Genomic DNA, 26,697 nt, shown 5'->3' with positions numbered 1-26,697 from the left:
TACAGGTGTTGGATCCAGTCCGGAGACGGTTCACTAGGTTGATCCCAGGTATGGATGGATTTTCTTACGAGGAGACATTAAATATGTTGGGCCTGTACTCATTGGAGTTTAGAAGGATGAGAGGTGACTTTAATCAGACAAATAGAATTCGCAGAAGGCTTGACAGGGTAGATGCTGAGAGGATGCCACGTGGGCAGCATGGTGGCACAGTGTTTAGCACTGCTTCCTCAGTGCCAGGGACCCGGGTTCAATTCCGGCCTTGGGTGACTGTGTGGAGGTTGTACTTTCTCCCCACATCTGCGTGGGTTTCCTCCGGGTGCTCCGGTTTCCTCCCACAGTCCAAAGATGTGCATGTTAGGTGGGGCTATGGGGATAGGGTGGGGCAGTGGGCCTAAGTGGCGTGCTCTTTCAGAGGATCGATGTAGATTTGATGGGCCAAATGGCCTCCTTCTGCAGAGCAGGGATTCTATGATGTTTCCTCTTGTGGGAGGGTCTAGGACCAGGGAGCATTATCAAAGGGTATGGGGTCACTCATTTAAGACAGGGAGTAGGAGGAATTTCTTTTCAGAGGGTAGTGAATCTGTGGAATTCTTTACGGCAGAGAGCTGTATAGGCCAGGCCATTAAGCATGTTCAAAGCTGAGATAGACAGATGTTTAATCAGTAAGGGAATCAAGGGTTATGGGGAAAAGGCATGAAAATGGGGTTGAGGATTGTATCAGATCAGCGATGATCTCATTGAATGGAGGAGCAGACCCGATGGACCAAATGCCCTACTTCTGTCCCACGTCTTATGGTCTTACTACATTCCCCTGCTCACTGCAGCCTACTTACTGTCTAAAAATAATACTGTATTAGAAGCCGCCCATGTCCTGCTGTGGTAAATGCACAGTATAAGCTGGCTATTTGACCACGAGCGGAGGTGGCTTTTCCTGCCAAGCCTGATCTTATCCTCACATCATGGACACAAACGTAAAAGACCAAGGTCTATTGCCCTTGTGGTATACTTCAACAGTAGATCTTAACGGGAGCGTGGCTGGAGAGTTAGAAATTAGAACAATACCTAAATGCCTGGTCCAGTTAACACCAAGTGTAAAATGTAAGGGATTGAACCCGCATTGTTGGCCTTGATATACATTACAAACCAGCTGTCCAGCCAACTGACCTAAACTGAGGACATACCGAGGCAATACGAGGGCATACATGGGGCTGGTTTTGCACACTGGGCTAAATCGCTGGCTTTTAAAGCAGACCAAGAAAGGCGAGCAGCACGGTTCAATTCCCGTACCAGCCTCCCCGAACAGGCGCCGGAATGTGGCGACTAGGGGCTTTTCACAGTAACTTCATTGAAGTCTACTCGTGACGATAAGCGATTTTCATTTCATTTCAATTTCACACATTGTCAGGTTGATGCCAAGATGTGGCTATACTGGAACAAATTAGTTGGGGGCATGGCTAGTTCTGGAGCACAAGGCTGGCCCTAATACCCAGGAATGTGAACCCTTCATGCCTACACCAAATCTGTGACCATGCATTTAACTTTCCTTATCTGATCATTTGGTAAAATCTAGTATGTAATACCGGTAATATTTTATTTGACTGTTTTGAGGAATATCTTCTTAATCCATCTCCTAACTAATGGCACTTGTTTTGCAAGACCTGAATCCTATTTATTTTTTTTAATCATTGGTTCTGGCATAAACGACAACTTCTGCCTAATGTCCCTCTTTCTCCCAGAGTTTCTGCATGAATTCCATTGTGTTCCTTATTATGGCACCAGGGAGACAATTCACTATGTGGGATTCACCAGCTTGGGTAAGATAGTAAAAGGCTGCTTGCTGAGATATGCGCATAACTTTGTTATGTGAGGTAAAGTTATATCTGGCTTCACTTCCAGTGATATGGCTCAGCAATACACATATCACCCAGTACTGCCAAAACTCAGCCCAAGGTCAGGGCAAATCAATGCAAGGCCTACACCACCCAAGCCAGCACTCCCATGAAATCTGGGGTCCCACAAAGGAGTTTCATTTAAGTAGCATATTCTAACATGTTATTTTTAATACATGGCGAAATATTCTCATGACCTATTTTTACACTTCTGTATGTTAATAGATTGCGGGGCGTGAATGGTGGTTGCTGTGCAGGGGGTGTGGGTGGACTCCAAACGGTCATGGTGCCTATAATTTCAAGAACTCTTAAACTGACTATCCAATATATGGTCTTTGGAAATGTGGCTTGGATAGAGACAGAAATTCTTTAGCGGGATAGTGGGCGATGCCCATTATAGTATGTACTATAGACTGTGTTGAGGGATAGAGAGATAACTATACTGAGTGCTCCCCCCCCCCCCCCCCCCTTCTGTTGACTCCTGTGGAATAATATTTCACTGTGCCTTGAGAAGATTTACTCAATTAAAAGCGCAATATAAATGCAAATGCTGTCATCACTGTATTGGAGAGGGATGCGGAAATTGAGGAAAGTACAAAGATTGAAAAATTAACACTTGCTGAATCTTTAGCCCTGCATAAAACCCCTCTCTAAACACAACCTTTCATGTAGAACATTATCCGGACCACAGCTTTATAAGAGCTCGACTGGCACAGATCTATTTATATTTGATCTCAGTGTTCATTCCAGGGCATTGGCCTACATTTAAGCTTACTTAGCTTATTAAGTTGACACTTTTTGTTTTGCGTTCATTATATTCCCCACGAGCAAACCTGAAACACATGGAGAGTGCATTCGATAATAAATAATCCACAAAGTCATTCCCATCTGAAATAATTTTCATGAAACACCCGAGGGGCCCGGCGTTTCAAGCGTAAGGAAACGTCCAGGTGAAGGTACAATCGCTGACAATTTGAGGGCAAAGCAATTACACGGTAAAAATGCGGATTAATTTCAATCGCTCATCTGGGGCGGGCAGAGCTTTCTCCAAATGATTAGCGATAAAACCTATTACTGGTCTTAAGGTGACGTCTTGCAGCCTCAGATTTCCTCTGGTGCATTCTGGAAGAGTTTTCTCCCTGGCTGGGGAAAGGATCGTCGAGGTTAGGCTTAGAGGCGGACGATTTCCCACCCCCCCCCCCCCCCCCCAAGCTCCGGCTTGGCACATTGGAGAAGCGCGTAGAGTTTCCCTAGGATCCGTGTGCCAATTTGTAGATTTGCTTTCAGGGTGGTCAGTATGGAGGGATACAAGGTTGAGTTAATCTCAGGCGGACTGTCTCCTGCCCTTTCTGCACCCGTGCCCAAATCTTATTGATTCACCCAAAGCCAACTCTTTCCAATTCGACTGACCGGGTTTGGGTTGTGATAGAAAATGGCCATTCTGAAAATCAAGTTCAACTTGCAGAAGCGGGTCAAGTTAGCTCAGGGGCTGTGGCTCGTGAACTGGTTCTGCGTACTGGCGGGAATCGTTGTCTTCGGCATGGGTTTGTTCCTTAAGGTGGAGCTGAGGAAACGAAGCGAGGTGATGGACAACGAGGAGAGCCACCTGGTCCCCAATTCTCTCATCCTGGTGGGGGTCCTAGCCTGTGCCATCAACTGCTTCGGCGGCAAGTTTTGCTACGATTCCCTCGATCCGGCGAAGTACGCCCGGTGGAAATCTTTCCTCAAGTTCTACCTGGCCGCCTGTTTGTTCTTCACTTTCCTCACATTCGTCACCGTGGTGTTTTGTTTCCTGATGAGGATTTATCTGGAGGATACTCTGGCCAAGGGTCTGAAGAACGGCATGAAATATTACCGGGACACCGACACTCCGGGTCGTTGCTTCATGAAAAAAACCATCGACCATCTTCAGATCGAATTTCGCTGCTGTGGCAATAATGGATTCCGAGACTGGTTTGAGATCCAGTGGATCAGCAACAGATACCTGGACTTCAGCTCCAAGGAGGTGAAAGAGTAAGTAAAGGCGGGAAACCCACTGGGGGTTGTGGTGGGATGAGGGGACCGTGGGTGAGATGAGTTAATGTTTGCCTCAGTCTGAAGTCGGGTATTTTATTCTTCAGTTTTTATTACTCAAGAACGAGATGGGGAGATACAATGGGCATGGTTTATGTGCCCTCGTTGACTTTTGAGCCCTAATCACAGTCCCGCTATTTCTTTCCCTCCCCCCACAGCCGCGTGAGGAGCAATGTTGATGGAAAGTACCTGACGGACGGGGTCCCATTCAGCTGCTGCAATCCAGCCTCCCCTCGACCTTGCATCCAGCAGCAGATCACCAACAACTCGGCCCATTACAGCTACGAGTTCCAGACCGAGGAGCTGAACCTGTGGACCCGGGGCTGCAAGCAAGCCCTCCTCAACTATTACACCAACATGATGCAGTCCATGGGCGCACTGGTCTTATTCGCTTGGATGCTTGAGGTAAGAGCCATTCATTTAACGCAAGCGAAAACCGGGTTCTGAATCTTACAAAGAGTAACATGTTCTTGCCAAATGATAATTGCTAAGATGTGCCTATCAAGCACAAATCAGGTATAGTTATTACATACCTTTAATGGGAAGATCCCAATGAGATATCTGGGAATCATTGCACTTTTTCAGAGTTGTGGGTGATGTACAGCACTAGCTGGAGAATGGGTACCAGCTGTATGCTTGTGTGTAAACTGTGGGTAGAGCAATCATTTTCTATAGGGAGGATCCTTTCTACATGACTGCACCTTTTACAACTTAAGAAATCCAAAAACACAGAACAATTGAAAAGAGCTTCATTAATTGCTTGTTGTTACACAGGAAAACGTGACTGAAAGTAGCACTTGCTGTTTTTATTTCAGATTTTCAGCATCTGTGGTATTTTGCTTTTATATTATTGATGTTTTGAATTCTGCCTTACCACCCATAAAATAACCAACAAACTTGACCCCTATACATAATCTCTGCATAGGGCCTTTTAATCAGAACATTGAAGAAAATGTTTCTCAGATTCAGCACAGATGTTAAACCAACAAACAGCCTAAGAGCAAAAACAAGTCTTTTGTTCTGATGAGCTTATGGCGGCAGTCCACAAATTGATCAGCTTAGCATTTACAAAGTCTGACATGTAGCTGGAGGGTTTCTACAGTTACCTTTTTAAAATTACTTCTTACATTCATTATATAAAATCACAACCTATCTGCAGGATCAATATGGGCTCGTTTAAACAAACTACAACAATAGGTTCTGCAAAAGATAAATACTGTGGATGCTGGTGATCTGAAATAAAAATAGAAAATACTGGAAATACTCAACAGGTCAGGCAGCATCTGTGGAGAGAAAGTTAATTGGTTTATCTCTCTGGACAAATGCTACCTGCATTACCTTTACACCAACAAGTCCAGTTCTTTGGGGATGAATTGGTACTGTTTCTCTGTGGCCATGTCAATGAATCGTTGGTAGTCTTAGGTTTTTTTTGCAGCAAGGTGAACCAACATCACAAGTAAACTTTATGTTTGAACTTAAACATCTGTTTTCTAAAGCATTGTTGTTAGGTGGAGTTATCTGTGGAGTATATGTGGTATTTATACTCACCTGTCTCTACAACATCCTGTTTTAATGGACTGCTGGTGCAAAATCCTTGTGGGACAGGGTGAATTCCGGATCTGCATCTGTATTTTAGTCAATATTTTAAGAAATTGCTTCATTAATGTAATCAGGTAAACCAATCTAAATTCTTGGACCTTGTACTTCGGCATGTAACTTTATCAGAAAAGTTACAAAAAAGATACTTAATTTTCTAGCATTCAAAAACAACAGGTGTGTGAGTCTGTCTATAAAAGTAATTTATACAAGGACAAGATTAGTTTATTTTGCATTTAGTCAGAATTAATAAGTGCTGAAACGCAATATTAAAACAAATTTTGACACAGTATGTTTTGGACTATTGTTGCTGGTTTGGGATGGAACACATCTTAATGTCCTGAAAGATTTAATCATTTGTAATCTTTAAGTGGTGCCAGCCTTGGCTCAATTGACTGCAGTCTTGCCTCTGAATCAGAAAATCATGGGGTTATATTCCATAAAATCCTTAGAGTGCAGACGAAGACCATTCAACCCATCAAATCTGCATCAACCCTCTGAAAGAGCACCCTACCTAGGCCCACTCCCCGGCCCTATCTCTATAACCCCACCTAAGCTACACATCTTGGGACACCAAGGGGCAATTTATCATGGCGAATCCACCTAATCTGCATATCATTGGACTGTGGGAGGAACCCGGAGTACCCAGAGGAAACTCTTGTGGACACGGGAAGAATGTCCAAACTCCACACAGACAGAATCAAACCCACGTGCTATAAGACAGCAGTGCAAACCATTGTGCCACCGTGCCATCTGTCACCACCTTAGGGACTTGAACATACAATCTAATCTGATACTTCAGTGCAGTATTGAGGAAGTGCTGCACTGGCTAAGGTGCCGTCTTTCAAATACCACATTAAACCAAAGCGTACCTCCTCAGATACACATGAAATTATCCATGCCAATGCTACTAGTCAACAGTCGAAAGCTCTTCTAGCTATTATCTAGTCCTCAACTATTATCACTGAAACAAGTATCTGGTCATTTAACTCATGATTTTTTGTGGACCTTGATTTGTGCAAATTACCTGCTATGCTTTCCTGTATAATAGTTAATGAAGCCCTTCTCAATTATAAAGTGTTTTTGGATGTCTTAAGTTGTAAAAGGTGCTTTGGAAATGCGAGCCTCTCTTTCATTATGCCCACTGTTTATTCACCCCTTAAGGATTCACACTGTATTCAGTACTACTTCTGGATAACTTGTATGAGGTCCACACATACAAACTCAGGACCCAATATGTATGTGTGTGTGTTGGGGGTAGGGCCAGTGGGAGGAGAACAGAATGAACAGCAGCAGCTGGGAGTAAGCCATTTGGCCCATTGGCCTGCTCTGCCATTCAATATGATAATGATCGTGGCCTTAACTCTATTTTCCTGCCTGTCCCCACAACCTTTATTCCCTTGTAGATCAAAATTCTGCCTAACACAGCCCTGAATATACCAGCCTTCCTACTGGTTACTGGAGAAGATTAACAACCCTCTGAGAGAAGAAATTCACCTCATCTAAATGGGAGGCCCCCTTATTTTTAAAACTGTGCCCCCAGTTCCAGATTCCCCCACAAGGGGAAACATTCTCTCAGCATCTACCCGATCAAGCCCTTTCACAATCCTATATGTTGTGACAAGATAAACTCTAATTTTTCTAAACTCCAATATGTATAGGCCCAACACACTCAACCTTTCCTCATTGGACAACCTCTTCATCCCAGGAGAAAGAGATCATTCCTGGAACCACTGCAGAGAATGGAGAGGGAAATCACTGGCAAGGAGGTGGAAAAGCTATGATAGGATAATAATACATTAACTTTGTTTGAAGCTTATTTGATGGGCCATAAGGTCTTTCCTCACGTGAGATGTATGATTATCAGACAATTTAAGCAAAATAAATTGATGTCACAATTAGAAGGAGTGGGATTATTGTCTCAAATTCCACATATTGTCGCATTGCCCTAAGATCCAAATAATCTTCTTCCATGAAAAATATATCCAGTACAGAAATTACATTCCTGCCTTCCCACCACAGATAAAATTAGCTATGATATTCACACTTCAGGGGTATCTCAAAAGTAAATGTGACTCAAGATTCTCGAAACAGAGAGGTCAAGATTAAACTAGTTAAATATTGTGTTGAAATAGTGTGTTGCCCAGTAATCCTTACATGTTACACCAAAGATACATATCATGGCCACTCAGCCATGATAACAATCTCATCTGAGTCAGAATGTTATGGGATAAAGTACCACTTTACAGACTTGAGTCAAGAATAGAGGCTGACACTCCCAAGCAGGACTGAAGAGTACTGTACTGTACTGTTCCAAAACAAGGGCATTAGCACTCTGGACAGGCTACAGATGCTTTGCAACTCAGGAGCAGAGAATATTATTCCAACAGGTCAGGTACAGGTCAACTGGTGGAGATCAGACCAAGAATGCCATGAATGGCTTCAGACCCACATGCCAGAAAGCAATAGCATGAATCAGAAAGACCCACACTTCGTTGGTTCATTTAAAAAGTGTCTTTGTTTTGGTTAGCTACGATTCCAACAAGTATGGAAATCTATCGCCATACTTGGGCAGAAAGAAACAAAAACGGAAACAGGAATGAACTGACTTTTCCCTGAAATTTTAGCCAGGCAACCGAGTTACCGCTTAACTCATAATAATAGCCTGTTTTTGTGCAATATGGAGTGCAGGTTCTCTACATATCCCTTTTAGCTAAATACAGAAAATATAGGAAAAGATTAGTCAGAATCAAAAGCTTTAAGGACCTCCTTAATTGTCCCCAGAGCTTAACACGTGCTTGATGCCAACAAAGAGCATTTTAAAGTTTCCGACTATGTGCCCAGCCAGAACTACCTCACAGAATTTTAAAGGTGCAGATGGAGGCCATTTGGCCCATCATATCTCCGCCTCCTGTCCGAATGTACAACTCCCCTACTTCCATTTTCCAACCTTCTCCCTGTAACCCTGCAGATTCCTTTTTTTTAAATAACAGTCTAATTCCCTTTTGAATGCTTCACTCGAACCTGCCATCATCACACTGTGAGGCAGAGCATTCCAGACTCAAACCACTCGTTGTGAGAATTTGTTTTTCCTCATATCACTATTGCTTCTTTTATTAATTACTTTAAATCTGTGCCCTCCCATTCTTGATCCTTCTACGACTGGAAAGTTTGTCCCAATTACTCTGTTAAGACCCCTCCTGCTTTTGAGTACCTCTATCAAATCTCCTCTCAGCCTTCTTTTCCAAGGAAACCAGTCTCAACTTCTTCAATCTATCTTCATAACTGGAATTCCTCATCCCAGGAACCATTCTTCTAAATCTTTTCTAGTTACTCTCCAATGCCTTCACATCCTTCCGAATGTGCGGCACCCAAAACGGGCTGTAATACGCTGGCTGCGAGTAACCTAGTGACTTACACAAGTTTAACATAACTTGCCCTTGTACTCTATGCCCCTGTTAATAAATCCACTGCCCTCTCACCTTGTCTTGTCACCTTCAATGATTTATGTACATATACATCCATATGCCTCTACTCCTGCATCCCTTTGCTCACAAACCTGTGGTGCTGCACTGTAACAAATTCTTTTTGTGAGGCCATATACCCCACATCAACAGCATTGCCCTCAGCTCTCGCTGGTTACCCCTTCAAAGAAACTCCAGCAAGTTAGTTAACAATTAATTTTTCCTTAGGAAACCCATGCTGACTTTACTTAATCAACCCACATTTGCCCATTTGACTATTAGCTTTGTCTCAAATTATTGTTTCGAGAAGTTTCTCCACCACCAAAGTTAAGATGATTGAACTATAATTGCTGGGAGTATTCTTACACCCATTTTTGAACAAGGGTGTAATGTTTGCAATTCTCCAGTCCTTTTGCACCACCTCTGAATCTGAGGAAGACCGAAAAATTTTGACCAGTAGCTCTGCAACTCTCACTTCTAGATCATAGATCATAGAATTTACAGTGCAGAAGGAGGCCATTCGGCCCATCGAGTCTGCACCGGCTCTTGGAAAGAGCACCCTACCCAAGCCCACACCTCCATCCTATCCCCATAACCCAGTAACCCCACCCAACACTAAGGGCAATTTTGGACACTAAGGGCAATTTAGCATGGCCAATCCACCTAACCTGCACATCTTTGGACTGTGGGAGGAAACGGGAGCACCTGGAGGAAACCCATGCACACACGGGGAGAACGTGTAGACTCAGCACAGACAGTGCGTATCTAGCAGTATCCTTGAGTGCATCTCATACAGTCCTGGTACTTTATCAACTTTAAGTACATATGACTTATCCAATACTTCCTCTTTTTCCATTTTAAACTCTTCTGGTGTTTGAATTTCCTCTTCTTTTACCATGGCATGTGTAGCATCTTCTTCCTGTTCGAACATGGTCCTGATTATCCGGAGCCAAGTGAGAATATCAATCCAATCCCAGTGACACATCTATTCCACCAGGCTGTCTGATCATTCATTAACAATGCCCAGATATTCAAGACATGCATGGTTCAGGTCTCAAAATACAGGATTCCATTCATCCATCAACAGATATGTCATGTTGAAATTAACAAAATTTCAGAGCAGTGTTTCGCTCAGGAGGAAATTTGCTAGTTAACCATTAGGCGAATGGCAATAAGGTGATGATGCGAGTTACGTTCAAAAGCAACTTTTTTTTTCATTTGCAGCAAATATAATTTGCAAAATACATCGGCAGAGCACTTTCTATTAATGAACCGAGTTGCATACTTGTACGATGCTTTGCCTTTGTGTGAATACCACTGATTTGTGTAACTGGCTGTATATTTTCTACTTGTACTTTAGGTGGCTGTGATGGTTGGGATCCAATATTTGCACACATCCCTGGATAGCATTGCAAATCCCGAAGATCCTGAGTGTGAGAGTGAGGGTTGGTTAATGGAGAAAGGGCTGAAGGAAACATTTAAATCTCTGCTGGAGAGCATTAAAGAGTTGGGTAAGTTCAATCAGGTATCTACAACTGAAGAGGGGAAAAAAGAAGAGGGCACGACCGTCGCCACAGTCAGCTGAAGAGACTACAAAACCCACTGGGGGAGGGGGGGGGGTGTGGGGGACAATTTGCACTCGGAAGGAAATGAAAATTAAAGAAATGTACAATACAAAACCAGACAAACAATTCCCATTATTGTATAATATATGATGCATGTATCCTAATAAGGATTCTATTCTCCTGAATTTTGTATTATAATCCATCACATTATGTAATCCATCTACCATCCACCATATTATGTAATTCATCTATTTACACCTGGATTGTCTATTTCTTTTGTGAAATTAATTTTGACAGTCTATGCACTATTCAATCAGCAGGAGTCTCCTTCCATGCTTTGCACTATATAAAGTGGTAAATGTAACCAAGGTGTCTGAATCTGGAAATATGGATTGATTGTGTGACAATGTAAAACATTCCTGCCACCTTTAATTTAGCTCAAATGCTATGTGAAGTTATATAGTATATATGCTGTTACAACATAGGGCTCAATATTAAAAGCATCTTCCAAGAAAAATGACATTTTCCATTAAGTGAAGGTTTTCCATGAATATTTTATGTATTTCAAAACTTTACTTTAGAAATCCAAAACAAGATCAGATAAATGTGACAAATCAACTTATAGATAGAACTAGAATATTCCCTCTTCAAAGCAGGGAGTGCTAATAAAAGAAAACAACAGGAATGGGAAATTTATGAAGGTTGATTCAGCTTTAGAAAACACGTGACTTATAAACTTATAACTCACATCATCACCTTATTGTCATTTGCCTAATGGTCAACTAGCAAATTTCTTACTGAGGTAAACATTGCTCTGAAATTTTGTTAAATCCAACAAGACATCTGTTGACGGATGAATGGAATCCTGTATTTTGATACCTTATAAATACAATACTCCCTGAAGTCAGCTTCATAAATATGAGGAGATCCCTGTCTGTCCTGTAAAGTTTCTGAACATTTGTTTGCAGCTATCCAGTGAGATGCAGTTTAAAAAAACACAACAAGCACGTGTACACGCGTTCATTATTTTGTACCATTACTTGTATCACATCCAATTGAAACTAAACCATGGCATGGTGTGTTCATTAAATGTGATTTTTTTTATAAGTAGCTTTTCTGTCGCTGCCAAAATTTTAGTTGTATTTAGGATAGACTCTCAATGTATTTGAATTGCCTGCAAGATACTAGCTGAAAAATTGATCAATTCAGGCAGTTAGATATCCTTTTGAAAATGCAGTGGAACTTGGAACAGTTTCAAACGAAGTCTCATAAACCAATGTCCTTCTTGATTATTTGAAACGTTTCTCTGTGTTAGCAGTTTGAGATTCACTGTCCACTGCTTCAAGGGTAAAAGTGCTAAGTATTCTTAACACCAGTTTATAGGATTAACTTTTGTAATTCGTTCCAAAGGAAAGACAACTAATTCATCATGACATCAAAATGTACATAATAGTGTGATAGCGACGAGAGGAAAGGATAAACATTGTCCTTTATGCTGCCATATACAGCTCTGTTGAAAGTTGACGTAAAATGTATTAATTCATGGGATGTCAGCATCACTGGTAATGTCAGCATTTATTGATTATCCCAATTTTCCTGAAGAAGGTGGTGGTGAGCCAGCTTCTTGAAAAGTGAATGGCTTGCTGGGGCATTTCAGAGACCAACTAAGATTCAACCACACTGCTGTGGGTCTGGAGTCTCATACAGGCCAGCAGATTTCCTTCCTTAAAAGACATTAGAGTACCAGAGTTTTTAGTGACAATTGATAATTACATGATCGCCATTACTGATACTAGCCTTTTGTTCCAGATTTATTTAAGTAATTGAATTTAAATTCCCCAGCTGCCATGGTGGGATTTGAACTCACGTCTCCAGATCATCAGTCTTGGGTGTCTGGATTACCAATCCAGGAACATAACCACTTGGCTACTGTTCCAAAATACTCTTCACAATTCCACCTGAAACAGCATACAACTGGGCGGCACAGTAGCAGTGGTTAGCATAGTAGACAGCACTGTCTGTGCGGAGTCTGCATGTTCTCCCCATGGGTTTCCTCCGGGTGCTCCGGTTTCCTTCCACAGTCGAAAGATATGAAGGTTAGATGGATTGGTTATGCTAAATTGCTCTTAGTGTCCAAAATGGTTAGGTGGGGTTGCTGGGATAGGGTGGAGGTGTGGGTTTGGGTAGGGTGCTCTTCCCAAGGGCTGGTGCAGACTCGATGGGCTAAATGGCCTTCTTCTGTACTGTAAATTCTATGATCCATGAACTACTTGGCACTGGCAGAGTATCCTGCAAAGAAATGAAATATCTCAGGACACTTTACAAAGAACCAGATGAACGGGATCAAGACAGTGAAAAGGATACATTGAGAAAACCTTCAGAGGCAAACAGTAAAGCAAAGCAAAAGGGTTTAGTGAGGGAGTTCTTGTTGGGCACCGACATGGAAGCTTTGGACAAATTGTGGGATGTTAGGAGGTTATACAGCAAGTCAGAGCCAAGTCACTCAATCTTCTAATTGAGGAAGTTGTTTACACTCATTCAGGGGTGTGGGCATCGTTGGCTCGGCCAGTATTTATTGCCCATCTCTAACATCCCTTGAGAAGGTGGTGAGTTAGCTTGTGGTGTAGTCCATCTGGTGTAGGTAGGCCCACAGTGCTGTTAGGGAGAGTGTTCCAGCATTTTGATCCAGCAACAAGGAACAACAATATATTTCCAACTAGAATGGTGGCTTTGAGGGGGACTTCCAGGTGGTGGTGTTCCCATGCATCCGCTGTCCTTGTCCTTCTAAACGATAGCAGTCATGGGTGCCCATCCATCAGAGCACTTTTCCCTGCAGAAACCCTTATTCATACTTTTGTTGCCTCACAGCTCAACTTTCTTCACCAGTGTCCAAAGCTCATTACTACACAAAATTCTAACTTGTGGGTCTGAGAACTTTGCAGACAAAGTCTGTGTGGCTGTCACTGTTGTCCTTTCCAATGATTCCGGTTTCCGGAAGCATTGAATACAAAATCCCAGTACGGACTTCTCAATTCCTTCGTGGCCTTGCCCCCACATTACTTCTACAAAGTCTACCAGCCTGTGCTCTAAAGACACTGGATTTCAAGTTCAGTGCATCAGGAAACCACTGGAAGTAATCTCAAGCAGACTTGGTATGGGCATGAGAATTTTGTGTAACATGAGTTTGTGCGGTGATGAGCTTTGGAATCTGCTGAGGAAAGTTGAGCCATGAGTCATTAAATGTATCGGTAAGAGTTTCAGAAGAAAGTACTCAATCTTGGTGATGGACAGACATATCCTCAATTGTAAGATTGGGAGAATGCAGGTCATGAATATCTTTATCACAGTTAATACTACCTCTCAATCAATCTAGCAATAGACAGAGAGGCTATTACAAAAGCCCCTCCTCACTGTTAAAAAGGAAGATCTTAAGAAAAGAACATATTCTTTTGAGGAGGCTCCCGTGCAACCGTTGATGGATGCCGGTTATAAACATCAATCTTAATTTCCTGGATGTATAAAAAGTTTTAGTATTTCTTTTATGCTTTTCTCAGTATCTGTTTCATAATGTTTAATCCTTGACTGAATATTAATAGTGAACTGTTGTATTTTATTTAAAAGTTAATTTGGAGGCAGTGACATTTTCGAAGGCTGAAAAGCTTAGTGTTAAAACACAATCCTTCTCAAAAAAATAAACATACATAAATAACATCTCTCGATTGGAAATTACTTCCCGAACATTTATTGATGTCTGCACATGACTACAAATACACATTTTGTTAAAGACTTGCACTCAACATCCAAAAACAGGGGCTGCTCGAATGGGCAGCATGGTAGCATAGTGGTTAGCACAGTTGCTTCACTACTCCAGGGTCCCAGGTTCGATTCCCAGCTTCAGTCACTGTCTGTGTGGAGTCTGCACGTTAGTTTCCTCCCACAGTCCAAAGATGTGCAGGTTAGGTGGATTGGCCATTCTAAATTGGCCTTAGTGTCCAAAAAACGTTAGGTGGGGTTACGGGGATAAAGGGGGAAGAGACTGGAGGCGTGAGGCTTAAGTAGGGTTCTCTTTCCAAGGGTCGGTGCAGACTCGATGGGCTGAATGGCCTCCTTCTGCATTGTAAATTCTATGATTCTGTAATGAGTTAGGTATCTCAAGGCTTTCAGCAGGACTTGTTCCTGGCCCTTTGACTCACAAACCTTTTCTTTTAAAATAAATGGTGAGTTCTCATTATATTTGTGTTGCATAAGTGCTTTCCTATGACATAACTTGACAAGGGTCTCTATGGGCAAGGATAGGTTAGCATAATTGAATAAGCAAGTGAGTGAATGGAAGACAAGATAGCTGCAAATTTGTATTTGAACACTGGCACCTAAAGTGAAGATAAAGACAGACACACTAATATAGCAATTGATTGTGTCATCAAAACACTCAAGATGCTCAACACATGATTTTTTCAAAATGCAGTGATTACTAATGCATGAACAAACTTGACCTGCATAGCACCAGTCAAATAAACTTTAGAACAAATAGGTAGAATTAGTTAAACATTTAGGCCCTACTATGAAAATGAAATATGCATCTAGCTTCGCCAGCAGAGTTGATGACATTTTATGGACTTTCCTGGTTTGGCCCGACTGAAGATCAACTCCCTCAGGTGAGCTCTATCTGAAGAGCTGAGGCAAATATAATTAATTTTAAAAACACAAGAATGGAAAACAATCCACAAAATTTGCAAGCTGTAAACACTATTTGAAAATTCATTTTTCTTGCCATTGGCTGGAATAATTTGCACTTCACCATGGTTACAGCTGAATGTCATATCAATTTTTCCAAATAACATTTTGTCAACATAAAACCGGTGATTTTTGGGTTGTTCAGGTTTTCCTTAAAAAAAAAAGAGCTGTTCTTAACATTTATCCTGGTCCAAATTCATAAAATATTTCTGGCAGTGAATACAGTATCCTTAAAGACCAGAGTGAAGGTTGTGGGCGGGGGGTGGAAGAATGAGGTGGTGTAGGCAAATGGAAACACCCAAGAATGTTACAAACAGGTCACTGATTGGTTTGTCCATTTTTACTTCCATCTGGGAGCTTGATGACAACTTGTGGATGATTTATGTAGCCAGGCTTATGGCAATATAAAGGCAACAAACACTGACAGATTTCCTTTCAGGGAAGTGAAATTAACTCATGCTGTCATGCTTTCAATGGGAGAATAAAACATCTATGTGATCTGCCTCTGTAACTTCCATTCAACACATTGAGAGTTTCTTGTAAGATAAAGGCACAATTGTAAGTTACTGAAATAAGATTTTTTTTCATGCATACCATAGGAATTGTGCAATGTTTGCAAAATTACAAAGGGATCTCTCCACAGATGGTAATTTTCTCAATGACCAATCTTTTTAATCAATACCTAGCTAATGGAACACTACTATCCATTCAGTATCCTTCATGTATTTGTTTAACTCAACAAAAAAAAATATTTTACAATAGCTTTTTCTTCCTCTTCTCTGTATCTCTGTTGTGAAAATACTGGTCAGAGACTGATGTATAGAGTACTGTACTAATAGTGAATAGAGCATATACCATGAATTTAACAAAAACTACTGTGGTTATTTCATCTCACAAGAAACACCTGTGAAAACAAAAAGGCTGAACTTTGTAAGTTCACAAATTCCTTCCTCCTCTAAGTTGCTTTTTTAATAAAAAGAACCGTACTTCGATTTTCCCTCTCGTCAAGAGAACTCATACTAAGGAATTCCATGGGCGCAACAGCCCTGCGATACATGGTCTGAATGGCATTTCTTTGTGTGCGGTTATTTTTTATTGGAGCAGGTAATTTTTTATCATTGAAACTATCACAATCAATTAATTCCTATCCTCACCAGCCTCCACATACTTTCAGCAGATGTTCCAAGAGAAATATATTATGAGACAGGTCCGATTCATTTTGGCTTTGTAGCTCAAGAAACTGAGGATAACTGCAGAATTCTTGTTCTGTTGCAGTTGAGAAACTAAGTTCAGGGCAATCTAGAAATTAAAACTCAAGCCATTTTAGCATGAAAAACTCAGTACCCCATGTTTTACACATTGGAGGGACTGTTCAAAATTTCATTTGATCAGAGAAATCGTATTACATTTATACTAAACCCCCAAAATGGATACATTTGCAGTGCTTCTTACTTAGTGTAAGTCTATGTATCCGATTAAGGAAAATATTTGGAAAGGACAAAGTCAATACCTCCAAAATGCTCAAAAGATGGATTCTATCACTCAACACGGTGTATAGAAAAATACAGCACAGAACAGGCCCTTCGGCCCACGATGTTGTGCCGAACCTTTGTCCTAGATTAATCATAGATTATCATAGAATTTACAGTGCAGGAGGCCACTCGGCCCATCGAGTCTGCACCGGCTCTTGGAAAGAGCACCCTACCCGAGGTCAACACCTCCACCCTATCCCCATAACCCAATAACCCTACCCAAAACTAAGGACAATTTTGGACACTAAGGGTAATTCATCATGGCCAATCCACATAACCTGCACATCTTTGGACTGGCGAGAGTTAATCCACAGGATGATGGAGTACGTAATGAATCTTTTAAAAAAATCGGGTGATATAATTATTCTAGTTACAAAATGCTTTTAAAACATCTATGCATATTAAAAACTAATTTGAAGGGATCTCCAAGTTATTTTAAAAAAAGGGGTCAGGTATTTTATTGATGCCACAGAATTTGTATTTACTTTCCTCCTTCCCTACTTGTAAAATCTTGAAATGTTATTTCAAGGTGGAGTAAATAGGATTAAAGGCTAATAAGATAATCTTGTTAAATTTCAGGATATCATTAAAAACTGCAGCTGCAAGCTATGCAGGAATTAAAGAAATACAATAAGCTTACTATTGACAGATCTGGGCCACCAAAGTACAAGGGACTTGGTTATGTGGAGCAACTAGAGATACCGAGGTTGTTCTTCTTAGAGCAGGGAAGGTTAAAGAGAGATCTGGAGAGGTTATGAGTGATTTTTTGATAGAGTAATAAGGAGGGTAACAAGAAGATACTGATTTATCATAACTAGCAATGAGGAGAATTGCTTTTAACTCAAATGAATTATAATCCAAAATGCACTTAGAAAAGAGGAAGCAGATTAAACAGCAACTTTCAAAACGTAATTGGAAACATACTTCAAAAGGAGAAACTTGCAGCACAATGGATAAAAAAAATACAGGGGCTAGACTAATTGGATATCACTTCCAAAGAACTGACACAGGCAGGATGGGAAAATAGCTTCTTTCTGTCCTGCAAATAGAGCTTGGAATAATCAAAGATTCTTTCGCACAGGTCACAGAACAGAAATGTCTCCGCACCATTATAAGGTCTTTCAAAAAAAGTTAAAATTAATCTAAAAATGGTTTGTCTGATTAAATAGCTACTTAAAAAAATTGAAATGTGACAGTAGCTTTGGGGAGCTGCTTTGGAGGATGAAGCACAAGTTCTCTAAATGTCCCTGGAGATAAATGCACGTGCTATCAGAAAAATTAAATTTAATTCCTATTCTGCGCTAAATTACCTTTGCAAATGTATGGCTTCAGTGACCCTTTATTGTAAAGTGGAAAATAGTGGCCAATGTTCCAGCTCTTCAGAGTTATCCAGCATGACTTTCAACCGAGGGCATGGTTCTTTGTCTTTCAAAACCAACACTGCCCACAATCAATGGAAATGTGCCTCAGTACGAGTCACCACCAGCAAACAACAAAGAAAAATAAAACAGAAGTCGGGGTGTGGAAATTCAAAAAAATAACTACAGGTTTAGTTCCAATGAACTGTCTACAGATTGTGTACATTTTTATAGACATGAATAAAGTAATACATGAAACTATTAGAAGTTGAATGAACTCCCCATTCTTAACACTGTAATGAAGTTACGAGAAAATCCCCTCGTCGCCATGCTACAGCGCCTGATCGGGTACACCGAGAGAGGATTCAGAATGTCCAATTCACCGAACAAACACGTCCTTTGGGATTTGTGAGGGGCAACTGGAGCACCCAGAAGAAACCCACACAGTCACAGGGAGAACGTGCAGACTCCGCACAGTGACCCAAGCCAGGAATCAAACCAGAGTCCCTGGTGCTAGCTACTGTGCTATCTTAAGGTACAGTAGATTTTTCAAGAATATGACTTGGTGGATTCAGTTTAGTGTAATGGGTCAATCATTCCAAAAGAGCCAAACAATTTTCCGAAGATAATTCCTGGCTTTGACTACATCCAATTCCCTCAATGTTGGACTTCAAAAAACCCCAATCACATTTCTAATGTTTCCTTGCCATTTCACAACTGTACATAAATTCCTTTCCCTTTTATGGAACCACAAAAGCTATTCATTATAATCCACTCCCCACCTCCATCTTTGATGTCCTTAACTGTAGTAAGATTTTTACTTCCACTCTGGTTGTGCACTATATTGTTGCTCCTTCAAGTCCAAGGATGCACGCTAGAGCATATGAAATGCACAACTGATTTTGCCATCCATCACCAGATCGAGCAGATCACATCAAGTCTCACTCTTGTTACGATCCAGTTGATGTTATAACTGGGCGGAAGATCCCAGAATGGAACCCTGGCCCAAAAGACTAACATTTATTTTAAAAAAATATAAACCTTGAGGAAGTCTCAGGACGTCAGTTAGTTTTAACAAGAAAGAAATGTATTAAACATGAAAAGTTGGATTATACAACCCTCCTTTACTCCCCACTTAGTCTGAAAATCTGTGTGTATTTGTTAGGCTAACAGATTAAAAAGTACCTTTTATGCTACAATGGTCTGATTAACAAAGACCCTTTTAAGCGCACAGATTGGCTGTGGTCAAGTACACACACTCCGCTCTGAACCCAAGTTAGTGTCAGTGGATGTCTCGTCAGAAATCCCCATATGACAGTCACATGAGCTTTTTCAAACTTCACTCCTGAAAACAGACTTCAAAATCTTCTCTCATCATATTGCATTCCCTTAGCGGTTTGCATTCCAAAATCCAATCCAGACTTCACAAATGACTCTGAACCAATGCTTCTGCTCCACTTTTAACAACAAATCCAGTCCAGGGAATCCAGTCCAGGATTTACAACAACACTTTTAGAATTCCTTCGACTTGACTATTGTACAAATTGTTTACAATTGCTTTAACTTTCGATTACAAGACTCTTTTCTTTCTTTTAATATAAATTTACAGTACCCGATTATTAATTTATTTCCAATTCAGGGGCAATTTAGCATGGTCAATCTACCTAACATGCACATCTTTTGGGCTGTGGGGATAAAACCCACGCAGGCATGGGGAGAATGTGCAAACTCGACACGGACAGTGACTCAGGGCTGGTTTTCGAACCCGGGTCCTCAGCGCCGCAGTTTCAGTGCTAACCACTTCGCCACAATACTGCCCGATTCCCAAACTCTTCTCAAAATGGCACCAAATATACCATTTCCCTCTGAAGTCTCCTTTCCCACTTTAAACCTGGTTAATGCAATTGTCTCTAACTCAAGAACACTTTTCCTCGATTTCTTCTGAACAATACTTTGGTTTCTGATTTCTTAATTCCAGTTGTTTTATACATTCTTTCTGTCCCAATTCCCTGTTATCTGGATTGTAACTTATTCCTTAGGAAGTCTGCATTTTTGAAATTCTCTTGTCCTGTCCACTTCTCCTGGCAGAATTGAGATGTTCACTCCACAGTGTCCTGGCTCCAACTGCAATGTATCGAGCTAAAACCTAAAAGCATTTGTTACCCTCACGAGGGCCTCCAGTAGCTAAGCAACCCCTGCTAGTTCTACTTATTATTCATGCCGTAACCCCCTCTCAGTATAGAATCACAATTGGAACTTGACCAACCCCCAGACATACACATTTGTCCAACATGAATCTAACTATAGGTTTTACAATTCCTTGCACAGAAACATTTCTAATGTCTATCAATACAAATAAAACTATTGTTTTCCTAACAACTTCCTCTGTGAAAAATGTTCCCCAGCATCTCCTTGGAATGCAAAGATAATTCAGCTTTTCCACTACCAAACGTCTCCTTAACACCTTTCCTCTGCTCAATTCTACCCACTTCGCCAACAAACGCGAGGTCATGGATTCCTTAATCATCAAGATTAAAACAATCAATTAAACCTCTGCTCCTGCTTCTCCTCCCCAACTGAAAACTCCCCAGACAATACCCCACATTCTATTGCTTCTCTATCTCCCTCAGTCACTATCAACTCACCTCATCCCAGAGACATTGGTCCCATTCCCACCAAGTCTGCTGTTCATCCAACTTTCTTTCTTGGCGCCTGTGAGCTGACATTGTAAATAACTCCTAATGCTTAGGTACTACTCTCATCCCTGAAGGCAGCATCAGGACCGACCCCCTCAAAAAGCACATTGTCAAGTGTAGTCCGTGCAAGCTATGTCCATCTCCCTCAACATCCCTTTCCTCGCCAAAATTCTCTGATGTAATAACATCTCAAATTCATACCAATCCTTTCCACAAGCTCCTCAATTGGGTTTGCCTCTCTCTCACAGCATGGAAACAATTCTAACCAAAGCCGTTGGGTAGTACAGAACTTGAGTGTAGCTGAAAAATAGAAACATGTCAAATCTTTTGATCTGGCACTTATCAGGACACTTCACAAAAATACCAGTATAACCGGGGAGGGGGGGGGGGGGGGGGGGGGGCAGAGGATGACAATTTTAACTGTGAGAAGGGTATGCTAATTTGTTGGCAAGTGCACAGGGTCCAATGTATTAATTGTACGTAACTTGCAGTACTAGAAAATGTGCCATATTGTGAGCCAGACTGACAATCTTAAATTTGTTGTCAGCTTAATTCTTAGCACGCGGAAGATTATTGAGCAAATGTTGTCCAATCACAGAATCACATCCAATGGGTGGCATGTGGCCCCCACCCTAACCCCATAATTGATCAAGGCCAATCCACTTAACCTGCACATCTTTGGACGCTGAGGGGCAATTTAGTGTGGTCAATCCGCTTAACCTGCACATTTAAATGCCCTAATGAGTGTGTCTCTTTGCAATACTAATCTAACCAAAGCCATACATAGCATTTCCACCTCTTGGTATTCCTCTAGGCTTTGCAACATTTGACAACATCCTCCTTCAATGCTTTCGTTGTCCATCTCAGTGGGGCTGCCTTTCATTGGTTTCACAATTATATCATGTTCATTTGTAGCAGCAAATTTCCAGTAATAGCTTCCCTCCCCATCTTGCAGCTTTACCTCTCAAGCCTCTATCTTTGTCTTTTCTCACCTACATGCCACTCCTCAGAGCAACATCCAAGAAAAGGGGTTAAATTCCACATGTATACTCGCTCACGTAGCTCTAACTCTTCACTATCTCAATGTCGTCACCCTATTCGTTCAGACTTGGACAAGCCACAATATTTGAAATATTGGGAAGACCAAAGAATTTGTCTTCAGAGATATTCAGAATCCTAGTATAATAGGCAAACCAGAGTTGAGGTTCCAACCTCATATGCTCATCATAAAGACTATCTCTTTTCTCCATACCATCACTTGCCTGTTGGCGAAACTATCATCCATGCTTTTACCAACTTCAGAGAAATCCAGCAGTGCTTGGCATTGTGGCCATCTAGCTGTGTCACTGTGGTCTGGATAATTTCATTATCAGAAAGTGCACTTGGGGGCACCATGGTGGCTCAGTGGTAACACTGCCTCATGGTGCCGAGGACCCGGGTTCGATCCCGGCACCGGGTCACTGTCAGTGTAGAGTTTGCACATTCTACCCATGTTTGCGTGGGTCTCGCCCCCACAACCCAAATATGTGCACGGTAGGTGGATTGCCCATGCTAAATTGCGCCTTAATTGGAAAAAAATGTGAATTGGGTTCTGTGACAGCGAGTGCGAACACCACCACACAACTTCTCTGATTGAAAACTGACATTATGACCAAGACTGTCCTTGTGCAATGACAAGCTCCCTATGCTTCAAAATTCAAACCATCACTCTCACATCACTCATGTTACCGATGACACTGATGTTCTCCATGCTCCCTCCCATTTTAACCAAGTAAATAAATTCACACCAATTATCTCCCCCCTCAACACTTCTTGATTTGAACAATGCCAATATCTTTGACACACATTGACTGGAACCTTCATTCTCCAGTGCATCCTCTCACCTGATTAAATCAATGTTGTTTGGTTGGGTCAAACTCTTGTTCCTTCTGAATTCAGAGGTATGTACACGTACTTTCTCCTGGTGCTGAAAGGAAGCTTTGACTCAATGTCTCCCAATAATTCTTTCCCAGACCTCATTATTTTGGAGCTATACGTTAGTGCACTTTCTTTGCCTACTCTTCTGTTCAGTTGAAGAGCCATCCTCGATTTGAAACGTTAACTCAGTTTCTCTCTCCACGGATGCTGCCAGACCAGATGACTATTTCCAGTCATTAGTTTTTATTTCTTTGCCTACTCCCTGGCAGCCTTCTGATTCTCATTCTCCAGAGGCTTATTTGGGGTATTGCATTCTGTTTTGGGTGACTCAGCTTCATCAGTATAACAGCGTTAAAGGATCATATTATCACAGTTTGTAAATTTGGCTTGCATTCCCTTGAGGTCGGACGTCTGGGGTGAGCTCATCGAGGATTTTAAATGATTAAAGGATTCAACATGGTATATAGAGAAATTATTTGCCTTGACGAGAAATTCTGGAACAAGGAAATGTTAGGCCACTTTGAAATAAAATCCTGAAGTACTTATTCCACGGAAAGGCAAGTGGAAATTTGGGTCAGAATTGTTGGGTAAAGATATCAAAAGATAGGGAACAAAGGCAGGTAAATGGAACCATGATACCGATCAGCCATAAACTAATTGAATATCTGGACAGACTCAAGGAGTCGAACCAACTACTCCTGTTCCAATAACAGCAAGTGTAAACCATGAGCACACAACAGAGGATTCAATTTCTACAATAACATTTGCAAACTGTAGGAAAGTGCCACGTTAATAGGTGTCATATAACTAGATGTCACAAATCTCCACAATTCTGTCAAACAAGTGTTGGCAAGCGTGCCATGTGATGGAAAGGAAATCAGGATGCCCTGCCCTCCGATTTCTAAATGTCCCTATGGCAAATAATCCAGTCTCTCCTCAGCTACTCCCCTAAATTGGGAGCTGCAGGCGTAAACCCCTACCCCACCACAAAAGCAGTGTCTGGTTTGAATTGGCGTGGCCAACCAATTGGACATGGTACATCACAATCAGGACTAATTCTCTCACAACTTCCACACATGATTAAAGTACCAGATGCACTGTCTGGTAATCTGGAACGGGATCCCCGGCCTGATTCTTTTCTCACTGACCAGCCTAAATAATGCAGAGAAAATTAATCTCACCTGAATAATCTAAAATAAGTCTCTATTCTATAGATTCAATGATCTCCAGAAAGATTACAAATCTTTTGCAACAAATACCCATTCGACATGATATGCATCATGAAGGAGGAACAAAAACCTTTCAACACCGAAAGCATTTATTTTGAATCTTGAGCGCATTTTTACATATAGTACATAGTACCAATTATACATGAATTCAACATATATTAACAGCCCATTTATTACAAGTATTCTCCCAAATACCGAAAGTATTCCTGTTTTATAAACATTTCTACAGTGAATGCAAATACATGCTAAATGGTTTCATGAGAGGAGATTGCACGATACAAGAGAATGTGGGAAATTTAAGGTATCAACAGGACAAGAAAAAGGAAAAGAAGTGGGTGTGCTCTCCATTTCAGCAAAATGTACATTAGCTTAAAACTAAAGATCGAGTTTACTCAGCCTTGTCAGGTTTTTTTTTAATTTATATTCATAACTGGGTCAGCCAACAGTGGGAAAAGAGAACAGCCTCACTTTCACAACAAACTGTATTGAACAGAAAACAAAATTCTCTGGAAGACCCAGCGTAACCCAATGTTATATTCAAATTGCAGCACTTGTGAATTTTCATGTTTGTTCAAGCATTAAAAACCTTCCTTGACACTATGCAAAATAGAAAAATCCCCCAAAACGGATCTTCCATTTTCAAAGGGTGGAGTACTGCACATGGAGATTATATTTACTACCTGTACCAATACACAAATCCAGTTTATATACTTCACATACCAGGTACATGGGTTCTGTTCAACAACAAATATTTTTGTAGCCTGCTATTCTTTACATGGATATAATATTAAGTTTTGTTTGCTAATCTCAATAAAACATGGACAAAGCAACAATGGAGTATAAGCAGCATGAAAAACTTTTCCAACAAGAGAATATATTGCAAGTAGTATTAATTGTTAAACAATAAGGTTTCGGTGTTGGAACAGTAATGTTGCGAGAAAATGAAATGGCATTAGTAAAACAAATCAAAGACATGTTAAATTTATATGGTACTTCTCCAAGTTGAGTTTAACATTTTAATACACAGCTTGATTCCAAGCATTGTAAAATACTCCAATTTAATCAATATATGCATAAAATATTTGGCTGATAAGCAATCCGTATTTCAAGTCATTACCCATAATAGCAGGAGAAACAAAAATGGCTACTTTTAAAAATCATTATGGAACAAGTTGATACGTTGCAGTACTACTTGCCATAAAGCAAATTACTGGAGAATCATGGGTTGTTTCTCACATTCTCACCAACTCAGAGACCATTAAAAAAGTGAACTAGAGATGTCCGTTTGTTCATTTCCAACCACTAAGGCTCAAGACAATGCCGAGAAAGAGTGGTTCTAAATATCAGCAGACTCGAGTTATATGCAAAGGTTAGACTTTTCAAGAGTGGAAGAAGTTGATTGAGGGGAAATATTGGATAACTGGTATTGAAAAGGTAACTCCAGAGTACTGTTCAACATAAACTATGACAGTTGGAGGGCATATGCGCAAACTGATAAGCAAATTTGATGTCAGGAAGTCCGTAAGGAGCAAATACCATAATTGAATGGATCATTGGTTCGGGTAGAGGATGCAGAAATATTCAACTGATTTGAGAAATAATTGGACACGGTGATGTTAGAACAGTAGGATTTTTCTAGGTGCTTTTTCACCCCCTCTTTTTTTTAAAAATATAGAGTACTCAATTAAGAGGCAATATAGTGTGGCCAATCCACCTAACCTGCACATCTTTGAGTTGTGGTGGTGAAACCCACGCAGACACGGGGAGAATTTGCAAACTCCACACGGTCAGTGACCCGGGGCTGGGATCGAATCTGGGTACTCAGCACCGAGGCAGCAGTGCTAACCACTGCACCACCGTGTCGCCCATAGGATCTTTCTGGGTGCTGAATGGCTTTTTTCATTTGTACCTATCTTCTGAAATGAACAAAATCAGGATGAAAAAGAACTGGAACTAGTATAAAACAAACTATCAGCATTGAACATAACGGACAACAATATTAAATAAATAAACATCCACTTGTCAGACATGTTGGAAAGTTTATGAAAACAGAAATGCTGGAAAAACTCAGCAGGTCTGGTTGCATCTGGGGAGAGAGAAGCAGCGTTAACGTTTCGAGTCTGGATGACTTGTCCTCAGATCTGAAGAAGAGCCATAAGGACTTGAAACATTACCTCTGCTTTCTTGCTCCACAGATGCAACCAGACCTGCTGAGTTTTTCCAGCATTTCTGTTTTCATAAACTTTCCAACATGGCTGACAAGTGGATGAGTTTTTGCATCACTTATTTCAGCTTTTCAGTATCCGTACTAATTTGCTTTTATTACGTTGGAAAATTGTGTTTCTTCAGGATTAATTTTCTACGTTCTGGCAAATTTATCAATAAGTTGGTTAAAATTCAGTAATTTTTCTTGTATTTTTTCGTGATCTTTATTTACTAATAGAAGAACCAATTATTACATTATGCCCAGTGTTGTCTTTTTTCCTTATTGAATTTTGGACAGCTATAAATAGAATTGTTGAAAATCGTTCACAATATGTATTGTGCTGAAAAAATCCATCATGCCATGTAGATTAGCAGTTCCCTTTTAAATAAATGAGTATTAACACTTGCTTGGTAGTATAGAACTTATATTGCTGAAAAA

General features: G+C 40.8%; 1 protein-coding gene across 1 annotated transcript; it reads left to right on the top strand.

The window, feature by feature from the left end:
* Positions 1-3,069: 3,069 nt before the first annotated feature.
* Positions 3,070-11,697, top strand: LOC119973936 (peripherin-2-like). Its single transcript, XM_038812601.1, has 3 exons — positions 3,070-3,902; positions 4,121-4,367; positions 10,383-11,697. Exons 1-3 carry the CDS (start codon positions 3,322-3,324, stop codon positions 10,605-10,607), a joined length of 1,053 nt encoding a protein of 350 aa, XP_038668529.1. The 5' UTR covers positions 3,070-3,321; the 3' UTR covers positions 10,608-11,697.
* Positions 11,698-26,697: the final 15,000 nt, after the last annotated feature.

This window comes from Scyliorhinus canicula, chromosome 1 (assembly GCF_902713615.1).
Source record: "Scyliorhinus canicula chromosome 1, sScyCan1.1, whole genome shotgun sequence".
NCBI lineage: Eukaryota > Metazoa > Chordata > Chondrichthyes > Carcharhiniformes > Scyliorhinidae > Scyliorhinus > Scyliorhinus canicula.
The sequence above is the reverse complement of the archived record's forward strand: the minus strand, read 5'-3'. Positions and strand labels throughout refer to the sequence as shown.